Here is a 14,325-nt window from a genome sequence, read left to right as displayed (position 1 = left end):
ACCTTAGGTGAAAATCTCCTTCAATTTTATTTTGCCAGAGCAAAACTATTCCAACAATTTAATAAACAGGCTTTCCCATTGCTTTTTTCCCTAGGGTTATGTTTATATCCTTCTTAATTTCTGCATATTGACATATAACAATTTTCACCTTATTTTTACTGACTCGTTGGTATTCATTTGAATGTATTTCTCTATTGTTGAATATTTAGTGTTATTTTTCCAATTTTCCTACTCCTAATTTTGCCCACCCTCTGCCCCCAAGCCATTTTCTACTCAATAACCAGAAGGATCTTTCTAATACCTAAACCTGATTCCAGCACATCCATAATGACATATGCAGTGAAGATTTAATGAGCCCTTACTATGTGCTGGTCTTCCCCGGTGGCTCAGAGGTTAAAGCATCTGCCCCCAATGCAGGAGACCCAGGTTCGATCCCTGGGTTTGGAAGATCTCCTGGAGATGGAAACCCACTCCAGTATTCTTTTTTTTTTCCATTTATTTTTATTAGTTGGAGGCTAATTACTTCACAGCATTGCAGTGGGTTTTGTCATACATTGACATGAATCAGCCATGGAGTTACATGTGTTCCCCATTCCGATCCCCCCTCCCACCTCACTTTCCACCTGATTCCTCTGGGTTTTCCCAGTGCACCAGGCCTGAGCACTTGTCTCATGCATCCCACCTGGGCTGGTGATCTGTTTCACTATAGATAATATACATGCTGTTCTCTCGAAACATCCCACCCTCGCCTTCTCCCACAGAGTCCAAAAGTCTGTTCTGTACATCTGTGTCTCTTTTTCTGTTTTGCGTATAGGGTAATCATTACCATCTTTCTAAATTCCATATATATGTGTTAGTATGCTGTAATGTTCTTTATCTTTCTGGCTTACTTCACTCCGTATAATGGGCTCCAGTTTCATCCATCTCATTAGAACTGAGTCAAATGAATTCTTTTTAATGGCTGAGTAATATTCCATGGTGTATATGTACCACAGCTTCCTTATCCATTCGTCTGCTGATGGGCATCTAGGTGGCTTCCATGTCCTGGCTATTATAAACAGTGCTGCGATGGACATTGGGGTGTACGTGTCTCTTTCAGATCTGGTTTCCTCAGTGTGTATGCCCAGAAGTGGGATTGCTGGGTCATATGGCAGTTCTATTGCCAGTTTTTTAAGAAATCTCCACACTGTTTTCCATAGTGGATGTACTAGTTTGCATTCCCACCAACAGTGTAAGAGGGTTCCCTTTTCTCCACACCCTCTCCAGCATTTATTGCTTGTAGACTTTTGGATAGCAGCCATCATGACTGGCGTGTAATGGTACCTCATTGTGGTTTTGATTTGCATTTCTCTGATAATGAGTGATGTTGAGCATCTTTTCATGTGTTTGTTAGCCATCTGTATGTCTTCTTTGGAGAAATGTCTGTTTAGTTCTTTGGCCCATTTTTTGATTGGGTCATTTATTTTTCTGGAATTGAGCTGCAGGAGTTGCTTATATATTTTTGAGATTAATCCTTTCTCTGTTTCTTCATTTGCTATTATTTTCTCCCAATCTGAGGGCTGTCTTTTCACCTTGCTTATAGTTTCCTTTGTAGTGCAAAAGCTTTTAAGTTTCATTAGGTCCCATTTGTTTATTTTTGCTTTTATTTCCAATATTCTGGGAGGTGGGTCATAGAGGATCCTGCTGTGATTCATGTTGGAGAGTGTTTTGCCTATGTTCTCCTCTAGGAGTTTGATAGTTTCTGGTCTTGCATTTAGATCTTTAATCCATTTTGAGTTTAGTTTTGTGTATGGTGTTAGAAAGTGTTCTAGTTTCATTCTTTTACAAGTGGTTGACCAGTTTTCCCAGCACCACTTGTTAAAGAGGTTGTCTTTTTTCCATTGTATATCCTTGCCTCCTTTGTCAAAGATAACCCAACATAGGAGCACTGCAATATGTACAGCAAACGCTAACGAGTATGAAAGAGGAAATTAATAGTAACACAATAATAGTGGGAGACTTTAATACCCCACTCACAACTATGGATAGATCAACTAAACAGAAAATTAACAAGGAAACACAAACCTTAAATGACACAATGGACCAGCTAGACCTAATTGATATCTATAGGACATTTCACCCCAAAACAATCAACTTCACCTTTTTCTCAAGTGCACACGGAACCTTTTCCAGAATAGATCACATCCTGGGCCATAAATCTGGTCTTGGAAAATTCAAAAAAATTGAAATCATTCCAGTCATCTTTTCTGACCACAGTGCAGTAAGATTAGATCTCAATTACAGGAAAAAAATTGTTAAAAATTCAAACATATGGAGGCTAAATAACATGCTTCTGAATAACCAACAAATCATAGAAGAAATCAAAAAAGAAATCAAAATATGTATAGAAATGAATGAAAATGAAAACACAACAACCCAAAACCTATGGGACACTGTAAAAGCAGTGCTAAGGGGAAGGTTCATAGCATTACAGGCTTACATCAAGAAACAAGAAAAAAGCCAAATAAATAACCTAATTCTACACCTAAAGCAATTAGAGAAGGAAGAAATGAAGAACCCCAGGGTTAGTAGAAGGAAAGAAATCTTAAAAATTAGGGCAGAAATAAATGCAAACAAAACCAAAGAGACCATAGCAAAAATCAACAAAGCTACAAGCTGGTTTTTTGAAAAAATAAACAAAATTGACAAACCATTAGCAAGACTCATTAAGAAACAAAGAGAGAAGAACCAAATTAACAAAATTAGAAATGAAATTTGAGAGATCACAACAGACAACACTGAAATACAAAGGATCATAAGAGACTACTACTAGCAGCTCTATGCCAATAAAATGGACAACTTGGATGAAATGGACAAATTCTTAGAAAAGTATAACTTTCCAAAACTGAACCACAAAGAAATAGAAGATCTTACAGAGCCATCACAAGCAAGGAAATCAAGACTGTAGTCAGAAATCTTACAGCAAACAAAAGCCCAGGACCAGATGGCTTCACAGCTGAATTCTACCAAAAATTTAGAGAAGAGCTAACACCTATCTTACTCAAACTCTTCCAGAAAATTGCAGAAGAAGGTAAACTTCCAAACTCATTCTATGAGGCCACCATCACCCTAATTCCAAAACCAGACAAAGATGCCACAAAAAAAAGAAAACTACAGGCCAATATCACTGATGAACATAGATGCAAAAATCCTTAACAAAATTCTAGCAAACAGAATCCAACAACATATTAAAAAAATCATACACCATGACCAAGTGGGCTTTATCCCAGGAATGCAAGGATTCTTAATATCCACAAATCAATCAATGTAATACAACACATTAACAAATTGAAAGATAAAAACCATATGATTATCTCAATAGATGCAGAGAAAGCCTTTGACAAAATTCAACACTCATTTATGATTAAAACTCTCCAGAAAGCAGGAATAGAAGGAACATACCTCAACATAATAAAAGCTATATATGACAAACCCACAGCCAGCATCACCCTCAATGGTGAAAAATTGAAAGCATTTCCCCTGAAATCAGGAACAAGACAAGGGTGCCCACTCTTACCACTACAATTCAACATAGTGTTGGAAGTTTTGGCCACAGCAATCAGAGCAGAAAAACAAGTAAAAGGAATCCAGATAGGAAAAGAAGAAGTGAAACTCTCGCTGTTTGCAGATGACATGATCCTCTACATAGAAAACCCTAAAGACTCTACCAGAAAATTACTAGAGCTAATCAATGAATATAGTAAAGTTGCAGGATATAAAATTAACACACAGAAATCCCTTGCATTCCTATACACTAACAATGAAAAAACAGAAAGAGAAATTAAGGAAACAATACCATTCACCATTGCAACAAAAAGAATAAAATACTTAGGAGTATATCTACCTAAAGAAACAAAAGACCTATACATAGAAAACTATAAAACACTGATGAAAGAAATCAAAGAGGACACAAACAGATGGAGAAACATACCGTGTTCATGGATTGAAAGAATCAATATTGTCAAAATGGCTGCACTACCCAAAGCAATCTATAGATTCAATGCAATCCCTATCAAGCTACCAACGGTATTTTTCACAGAACTAGAGCAAATAATTTCACAATTTGTATGGAAATACAAAAAACCTCGAATAGCCAAAGTAATCTTGAGAAAGAAGAATGGGACTGGAGGAATCAACCTGCCTGACTTCAGGCTCTACTACAAAGCCACAGTCATCAAGACAGTATGGTACTGGCATGAAGACAGAAATATAGATCAATGGAACAGAATAGAAAGCCCAGAGATAAATCCACAAACCTATGGACACCACTCCAGTATTCTTGCCTGGAGAATCCCATGGATGGAGGAGCCTGGTAGGCTACAGTCCACAGGGTCTCAAAGAGTTGGACATGACTGAGTGAATTCACTCACTCACTCACTCTACTATGTGCTAGACATAGTTCTAAGTGTTTCCTGTGTGGTAACTGATCTTAAGCCTCACACGAATCCTCTCTTGGTGATGTTGTTATTAACTCCATTCTTTAGGTGAAGACTTTTAAGAACAGAGAGACTCAATGCAATCTAGCTCAAGTGTCTATAGTTTAAACTACTCTACTGCTCTACACACACACACACACACAGACACACACACACACACACACACACACACACACACACCCCTATCATTCATGGCTTCCCATTGCTTTTAAAATAAGTCATACTCTTTATAATGGCTGAAGACTATCATTTTGATCTTCTGTAACCCTTGCCTACCTCTCCAGCCTCATCTCTTGCCATCCAGAGCCTTGCAGTTAAGCATCAGCCTCCCCAGACTGCTATAGCTCCCTGTACCAGTCATGCTCATTTTCACCTCTATGCCTTTGGTCGTGTTATCCCCTCTACTTTAGTCGTTTACTTTCTTCCTCTCTCCTCCCTTACACGCAGCCAGCTTCTACACATCCTTTAATGCTCCATTCCAGTATTGCCTTCTCCAGGAAGCCTTTGCTGAGCAGATTTGCACTACCTCTGTGTTCCCATTATGCCTTGTTTTCCATCCATTTACATGGCCTTACTGTACTGTTTCATAATTTCATAACTGTCTTTTTATATATCTGTCTCCCTCACCAAACTGTGTGCTCCCAGTGGTTTTCCCATTGCACTCAAATATTTTGCTTTACCCTTCTACTTTTTTGTATCCTTTTCTAGGACCTTTTCACCCCAGGCTTTGGCACAGGCTATAATGCCAAGAAGAGTAGAAAGGGACTGTATAGGATTTTGTCATTTTGTGTGTGATTGTGTGAAAAGGAGATGTGAGGATATAAGGGGGATCATGAACATCTTTTGAAAAAGTGAGACCTCATGATAAAAAGACTTTAGAGTTTATTTTTTGTAATTTTGCAATAGTAAACTGCTTTAGGGTGGGCTAGACCCAAAAATGGAGAATGGCTCAAAGAGAATTATCTCAGTTATGTAACTGTCCAAGACAGATACTCTTGGTCAGCAAGATAGTTCTCCTCCACATGGTCATCAAAGGACAAAGGCTAACAGAAGCCCCTGGACCACCCTGAGTTACCAGATCCCAGTCAGCAAGAAGGGGGAGAGAACATAGGGGACTTACATAGGTCAGGCCTTGTGATGCCACTCATCATTTCTCCTCACATTCCATTACTGAGAACTTGGTCATGTGGCCATGCCTTACTGCAAGGGAGCCTGGGAAATGTAGTCCACCCTGTGCTTAAGGAAGGGGAGAATGGTTTTGGTGGGAAGCCGGTGATCTTCACAGACATACTAACAATAAATTTGGGCTAGTTTACCTTGAGTGTCAGGTAAATGATGGAAGAATTTTATTTCCTTTGTACCAGAAAACTATGTGGTACAGCTCCATTTAACCTTTTCCATGGGAAGCTGCAGCAATCAGATGAAGGCAATATTTAAAGTGACTTCTGACAGTGGAGCTCCCTGTTGAATTGCTTACTAGGAAGTAGCAGCCAGAGGGTGACTTGCAATGCTGATGATCTCTTAACTATTAATCACTGACACGTTGTAGATTGCCTGTAAGTAAAATCCCAGCTGAGTTAGGTACCATCTTATAATACTGGCCCCCCAAATATATTTTACTCCTTTGCATGTCTGGACTAGAGAAGGTATTAAATGGCAAAGTAGCAACCTGATTCTTTGCTAGCTAAGAGGTGCTCAGAACCATAAGGAGGGAAAAAAATCATCAAAAAGGGAACTCATTTCCATTCCAAACCATAGCCACGGGCATGAGCTTATTCACTGCCAGTTTGTGTTTGCCCAAAGTACACACTTGTTGATGATCTCATGCAAGCTGGGGGAATAAGTAAAAGTGAATCCACTTGAAATGAAACATCCCCATGATTCTCTGCTAACAGGCAGGTACATTCCCAGGAGAGCTTTGTAGAACAGTTGCCCAGGTTGTACTCCCCAAAGGAGGCTCATTTAGTCAGTCTAGGGTGTGACTTGGGAATCAGGAATTTTTTCATGTTCACTGGATGATTCTGATACTGAGCCAAGTTTGAGGCAGCATCTCTCTAATACGATGAAAGTGGGGAGTGGGGGGCACATACGCCAAAGCACAGACCAGAGCTATTTTGTTTAACGTAGGAAACAAATCATCAACCCTAAGTTTCCTAGCTTGATGTGTAGAGTTGGCTCTGAGGTTAGACCCACCTGTGGGACCCTGGAAATCAGGCCTCCTCTGGGAGTGGGCCATGAGCTGGCTGTAAACTAGGGGAGCGATTATGAAGGTAGACCTCCTCCCAGCCATCCCAGATGCCTGACTTGTTCTCTTCTTTTCCCAGTTTGTGGCCCAGCCCAATTGCCAACAGTTGCTTGCCACTCTGTGGTACGACGGCTTCCCTGGATGGCGGCGGAAACACTGGGTCGTCAAGCTTCTGACGTGCATGACCATTGGGTTCCTGTTTCCCATGCTGTCTATTGCTTATCTCATCTCACCCAGGAGCAACCTTGGGCTGTTCATCAAGAAACCCTTCATCAAGTTTATCTGCCACACAGCGTCATATCTGACCTTCCTCTTCATGCTTCTCCTGGCTTCTCAGCACATCGTCAGGACAGACCTCCACGTACAGGGACCTCCCCCGACTGTCGTGGAGTGGATGATACTGCCTTGGGTTCTCGGTGAGTCACAGGGACCAGAAGCTATGGCCAGACTGCCTGCTGGTCTTGTCTAAAGAAACTACTGGAATTGGCAGTTGGACTGGCCCTGAACTAAGGCACCTTCCCTCTGTGCAGTGGGGTAGTTGTTGGGAATCTCAGAAACGTGGTTCCTTTCCCCCTGGGTCTGGGTTGCTTGCTGTCACAGGGCTTGCCATGAGATTGGCAGTGTATCCAGGGCTTGTTTCAACTAACCTAACTTCGTCAATGACAAGGAAGTTGTTTATCAATGGGTTTAGAGGGAAAGCCAACTGTTAGTCAGGGCAGGATCAGGTAGGCTGGGCAAGGCAAGTGCTGAACAGTCTATTCGATGCCTTCTTTCCCATCGCTAGGGCTGACAGGATGCCACCCAAATCTGCTGCTTTCCTATGACTATGCTAAATGATCCCTGTACTTATCCAGGGTCCACATCCTATTTGGATACTGATTTCACAACCAGGAGGGAAACTTAGGAAATTCACACAATTCATGGTAAAAAAGCAGCCTTAGCCAGAAGTCTCCAGGCATAATTACATTGCATTGGACTCTCCAGTGCATTGCCACCCTCCAGGTCCTTGATACTTAAACTGAGGTCCCCAAACCAGCAATGTCAGCATCAACTTGTTAGACATACAGAATTGGGAGTCTCACTCTGGGTCTGTGAAATCAGAATCTACATAATCCCCATGTAATTCGCATGTATTTTAAAGCAGGGGTCCCCAACCTAAAGGATCTAATGCCTGATGATCTGAGATGGAACTGATGTAATAAATAATAGAAATCAAGTACACAATAAATGTAATGTACTTGAATCATCCCAAAACCATCTCTTACCCCACCCTACCACCATCCTGGTCAGTGGAAAAAGTGTCTTCCACAAAACTGGTCCCTGTTGCCAACAAGTTTGGGGACCACTGTTTTAAAGTCTGAGATGTACTACCTTAGACCACAGCCACTCCTTTTACTGCTTTCCACATACCAAGGCTAAAGAAACATCTATTAATATTTCATCAGGCAGAATTCCATGAAACCCACACACAATGAGAGGAGAGAAGAGAAAGGAGGATTCTAAATTATTCTGGTCCCCATTGCCTAGCTTCAGCCTCAACATCCAGTGCTTTGGACCATGGCCTGCTTGCACACCTCAAAAGTCATTGAGAAGTTTTCCCTCTCAGACATATGTAGTGGGAACTAAGGACTATATGGGATAATATTGATACTTAATTAATTCATTGATTAAATTACTCCCACTCTAAAATGGGAAGAGTGTAGAATCAGACACCCTAAATTGCAGCAGCATTCCAGTAACTATAGTAACAATATAAAAGTGAGTAGCATTCAGAAAACCATAACATACAGGCATCTTTAGGTAAAGTCTATCCAGTTTGGTAAGTTCAAGACAGAGTGGTGAGATGGCAAAGAAAGAAGAAAGTTACTACCATCCCTAGGGGCTCCACTGACTCCCAATTCATTCATTGATTTCCTCTTTCTTCATTTGGTGGATCCTACTGTGATGACTAGTTTGATGCTGTGAAGCAATAAACCTTTTGCCTCCATTCTTCAGGTTTCATTTGGGGGGAGATAAAGGAAATGTGGGATGGTGGATTTACTGAATATATCCATGACTGGTGGAACCTGATGGATTTTGCAATGAACTCACTCTACCTGGCAACTATTTCCTTGAAGATTGTAGCCTATGTCAAGGTAACTTGGAATATTTGCTATTTTTCTTAATCATTTTGTTTACAGTAAGCTTTAGCTACGGGAGCACAAAGAGTTTAGGGGGCAAGTGCTAACAACCGTTCAATTCAATCCATGTGGAAAGGTACCATAAAATAGACATTCTTTCAATGGCTTGTAAGCAGTGTCCACCTAACCAGACAGTGGAGAATGGAGCAATTTGCAAATGAATTCTTAGCTTCTTCAACTCTGACAGTAAAAGGTCTGCAGCTGCCCACCCACTCAGTCAGTGTTTACATCCTCTCTCAGTATCCTCGCCAAGAGGATAGCCCACTGATGTTTGCATGAGGCAGAGACAAGACATTCACTGAATTTCCAAAAGCCTCTCTTAACTCTTGTCACTTCATTAAAAAGTGCTACTTTATATTTTTCTAATATTATTCTTCCTGTGACACATCCATTAGTAATCCTTCCTCACCATGGGGTCAAACAGAAAAAGGATGTTCCTTCTCCAAAAAGTGCTTCAGATATGAAGTTATCTCTCCATAGCCTGCTGAGCTGTCTCTTCTCAAAACCAAATATTCACACTTCCCTCAAGTGTTCTTCATAGGATAGGTAGCAGAACCCTAGAAACTTCACTGTGTGAGACATATATCTTTAATAGTCTTTGCCTGCTGTATCACTTCCATCACCGGGATGATCATTCAAGCTGCTATGAATCCAGCTTTTTGAGTATCACCCACTCTATGTCTCTACCAATCCAGATAACACATACACACACACACACCCCACCTTGATGTTTTTTCCTGCATAATGTACAGCCTGCATTATCCTGTGAAATAGTTTCATGTCCAGCACCTCACGCTGGATGGTCATAGGCTCTGAGTTCAGGTTTGGTGCTCATTAGATACTGGAATGGCTGCACTGTCTCTACCCTGAAGTGAACTTCTCCAGCATGAGGAAAAGCTGACAACTCCATCTCCAAGACTGTCTAGTCAGTCATGCTTTTTGGCATGAAATCCCACATGAAGGAGTTTTAGAATGGGAATATGGCTGTCCCCCAAATCGCCAACAACTTAGTTTATTTTTACATCTCTAATATGCATATTGCATAAATTTTAAGACCTTGGGAGTTAGTTACATGGAGCGTGAATATTGAATGCAGTCCTGAAACATTTTTGAAAGGAGCTGAAGAGTATGCTTATACTTGTGGTGATCGTTCAACACATACTTACAACTTCCTTACAAGAAAAAGCTGGTAAGGAAAATGTTTGAATCTCTGGTTAATGTGCCTGGATGAAATCCATGTCATTCTGGCACTCAGCTGACTAAGTAACACTGTTTGCCAAAAAAAAAAAATTCTTCCTTTGGAAGTGGTATTTATACACTGGAGGGACAATACATTATCAATCTAGAAACTGGTGAGTTCTGCTTAAACAGGGAAGTGTAGAATAAATGATCAAAAGGATTAACCCTTGGGGATGTGAAATTGTGTCAATAGATGCCCAACATTAGTTAATCACATACCCTGTCCACCTTCACTGGCAAGCCTTCCAAGGACTAGATTCTTCCTCACCATGGAGTGTAAGGATAAATCAGCTCACTAAGCTGAGTAAATGCCCCTCAACTGACAAATACTTAACTCAAATAAAGACATTTGCCAAGAAGTCGGAGCCCTTTGCAACAAAGAATTTATAAATAAGAGATGCCATATGCAGACTGGATTTACAATGAGAAATTGTCAGTGGGCAGCCGGGTTCACTCGTGCAGGCAGGCGCATCATTCTGAAATGAACTCCACCAAGTAGGCTGAGCCAACTTCTATGAAGTAAAGACACAAGGCTGGTCCCAGGCCCTTTTAAAAATTTCAGATCATCATTGCACTGAGGCAGTACGACACACCATGACAGAAACTGGCCTTGAGAAGATCCTTTATTAGAGTGAAAAACTAGTCAACTATATGTGTATATACACTCTACCTCACATGGCCTACAACACCAAGAAGCAAAAGGCACATAACAAAGTACTCAAAAGGAACAAACATATTAGCCCTCAGTGCCCCCAAGATAACACTAAAAATGGAGAGTAATTGTCTTTGTGTCTTCTAGAATAGCACCACCTAGATTTATCCCAGCACTCCCTTACTCCATATGTACAGACTAAACTGAACTTTGATACCCATTGAGTTGTGACCCTTTCTCCAGCCAATGCTTGAATGAAGACACACCTCCCCATCTTTATTACTATTGGGTTCCCACAATTGGCCAACCCTTTTCATATTCTGCTTTTGAGTTCACACCCTTTTGAAAGGCATAGAGGCCAATTTTCAAGCAGCATTCTATCTCCGAGAATATAAGAAAAACCATTTATCTCCCAATATCACTCACTCAAGAGTCAGGAAACCCAAAGGTAATCCCTGCTCTGATATTTACAAGCTGGATTACCACAGGCCATCCTTCTACCTCTAGGAGCTTCAGACACTGCCTCTGAAAACTAAGATGGAACTAGATCAATGGGTTTCAACCTTTTAATTTTTTCCCATGGAACCACATCTTAAAGTTAAAACTTATGCAGAATTTAAATGCACTAAGGAGCTCAAAGGAATGAGTTTGGATTGAGAAATGACTCTTCCTAGCCTCCTCTCTGGTTTCCACAGTGACTACCAGATGCTTCTATTGAACCCTCAGGCTTGAAGGAACACAATTTGATTTGAAAACCACTTGTGCTCAGTCAGACCTCAGCAAACTGTGGGCTGCCGGCCAAGCTGGGGCCACTGTTTGTTTATATATTGTCTGTTATTATAGTTCTAGAAGGGACTTCCCTGGTGCTTAGTCGCTCAGTTGTGTCTGACACTTTTGTGACCCCATGAACTGTAGCCCACCAGGTTCCTCTGTCCATGGGATTGCCCAGGCAAGAATCCCGGAGTGGGTTGCCATTTCCTTCTCCAGGGGATCTTCCCAACCCAGGGATCAAACCTGGGTCTCCTGCATTGCAGGTGGATTCTTTACCCTCTGAGCCACCAGTCCAGTGGCTAAAATTCCATGCTCCCAACACAGGGGGCCGTGGTTTGATCCCTGAGCCGGGAACTAGATCTCATGTGCTATAACTAAGAACTGGTATAGCAAAATAAAAAAATATATAGTTCTAGAAGAAAAAAGTTGAGTAGTTGCCACAGTAACCATGTAGCCCACAAAGCCAAAAATATGTACTATCTGGCCCTTGACACAAAAAGTTTGCTGACCTCTATGCTAAATGAGATCCAAGTTTACTCTCTGCTATCACATTCTTAGTATTTTTCTCTAAAAATACATACATGAAGCATAGATTTGCCATGAGAATCATCTTTCACACTTGTGACTGTTCTGCAATGCAAACTCATGGACAGTACACTTCCCTGTGGTTATGGGTGTGACTGTGGAGTGAGAAAACCCTAAATGATGAGCTATGCATGTTCCAGTTGATAATCCCTAGTTTTAAAATGGAGGTCTGTTTTGTTATCAACAAAGAATCTGCATCATTCACTAGACCTCCAAATCCGTAAAGGCCTATCTAATAAATTCACTGTGATATCGACTATTATAGAAGTAACATTTCACAGACATAGTGCTATACTGAGTGTTTAGAGGCCTGAGTTTTTAGTCCTGGCTCCGCTACCAACTTGCTGTGTGACCTTAAGCAGCTCCCTCTGCCTCTCTGGATTTCAGTTCCTCCACTTGTAAAACAGGCATAACAATGTCCACCTCTCACAACTATGCAGCAAATGTTTCCTTTGGAAACAAAAATGGAGAGATACAAGATTTGGCCAAAAGTGTATAAAACCAATTGGCCATCTCAAGTCTATTTGAAATAGAAGCACACATGTGGCAAGTTTTCTCCAAACTCCTCTGACAGTGAGGAATATTGGATACACACAAATGATTTTAACAACACCAGTTTCCTCAGTTGTTGGAAGTGAGGCACATTTTAGAAATGCTAACAATATAATTTGGCCCCCAATGCAACATTTTCTCAGGAAAGTTGTTTACATTTAGTCCTGAGAAATTGTGATATTTAGATGAGCGTTCAAGGCAATATGCTTCAGATTGTATTCCAGGCAAAATCTACTTCTGTCTTGGGGAAGGTAAAAAGCAATTTCTTGTATTTCCATAACATCTCTCCTTATGGAGTACACAGACTTTCACATATGGGTACATAATCAGACATGTGCAGTGGGTAGGAGTAGATATTATCCTCATTTTCTGGTGAAATGAGAGAAAGAGGGGCAGTTTTAAGTGACAAAGGCTAAATTGGAGCTCAGGTCTCACAATGAAGCCATCTCTCCACAAGGTGACTTCCAATGTTCTAGGAGCTGAAAGCTCAGGGAAGACTGGAACATGGGCAGCCAACCCCAGAAATCCTGGCTCCTCCTCCTCGTTCAACCCCCTGGTCCATCATTTATGCTAAAGGAACATTCCAACTTGTAAGACTATCAAAGCAACAATAAAATACATCCATACACCACTTGGTGAGCAGCACTAAATTCATTGCCTTGGAGGCTGACATGCCATTTGTAATCGCATAGAGGAAAAGAGTATCGGCAGAAAACTCTGAGTAATGACCCTCTAAGGATGCTCAATCAGCCCCAAACTGAAGCCAGCAGGGAAGTCAAGGTGAACACTGCACACTGAGGAGGCTGAACCTACCCCATGTCCTTCAGTAACTGCAAGTTGTGTGTGTTGCTCAGCACAAAACGGGGCTTGGGCAGCAAAGCTGGTTTGCAATCTCATTAGGAAGCAGAGTACTTTGGCCCCACGACCTCGGGCACACCTGTGGCTCTGTTCTAGGGCCACTCCCCATCAATCTGGTCAACTCACACTTTGAAAATGTCTGTTGATAAACCACAGGTTGTTACTCGAGATGATTGCTCTGAAATTCATGTTTCTACATCTATGCACTGAGTATATATTTGGATAGGAGTGGAAGGAAGAGCGTTATTAGCATCATGTATTGATTGGGTGGGACAAAAAAAGACCAGTACTGCCAATCATGGGGGCCTGTTGTATAAATGAATGCTTGATGCTTACTTTGATGTTTTTATTTGGGTGCAGAAGGGAGGAAAGAGGGGAAAGTTTTCTAAATGCTCGCTGTACCTCTCATATTGTGCACTTGTTGTTTCTTTCAGTATAATGGTTCCCGTCCAAGGGAAGAATGGGAAATGTGGCACCCGACTCTGATTGCAGAAGCTCTCTTTGCGATATCCAACATTTTAAGTTCGTTGCGTCTCATATCCCTGTTCACAGCCAACTCCCACTTAGGGCCTCTGCAGATCTCTTTGGGGCGCATGTTGCTCGATATCCTCAAATTCCTCTTTATCTACTGCCTGGTACTGCTGGCTTTTGCCAATGGATTGAACCAGCTTTACTTTTATTATGAGACCAGAGCAATCGATGAGCCCAACAACTGCAAGGGGATCCGATGCGAGAAACAGAACAATGCCTTCTCCACGTAAGACTCCC

General features: G+C 41.3%; 1 protein-coding gene across 1 annotated transcript in view; it reads left to right on the top strand.

Annotated features, from left to right (window-relative positions):
* The window catches only part of TRPC5 (transient receptor potential cation channel subfamily C member 5), a 174,203-nt gene that overhangs the window by 111,199 nt on the left and 48,679 nt on the right, over window positions 1–14,325 (top strand). The window contains exons 3-5 of the mRNA XM_043896226.1: window positions 6,800–7,136; window positions 8,716–8,855; window positions 13,992–14,314. Of these exons, the coding sequence (XP_043752161.1) occupies window positions 6,800–7,136; window positions 8,716–8,855; window positions 13,992–14,314 (800 nt within the window). The remainder of the gene's footprint in view (window positions 1–6,799; window positions 7,137–8,715; window positions 8,856–13,991; window positions 14,315–14,325) is intronic.

This window comes from Cervus elaphus, chromosome X (genome assembly GCF_910594005.1).
Source record: "Cervus elaphus chromosome X, mCerEla1.1, whole genome shotgun sequence".
NCBI classification, from domain to species: Eukaryota; Metazoa; Chordata; class Mammalia; order Artiodactyla; family Cervidae; genus Cervus; species Cervus elaphus.
Note: the sequence above shows the minus strand (reverse complement) of the source record. Positions and strands in the feature narration are given on the sequence as shown.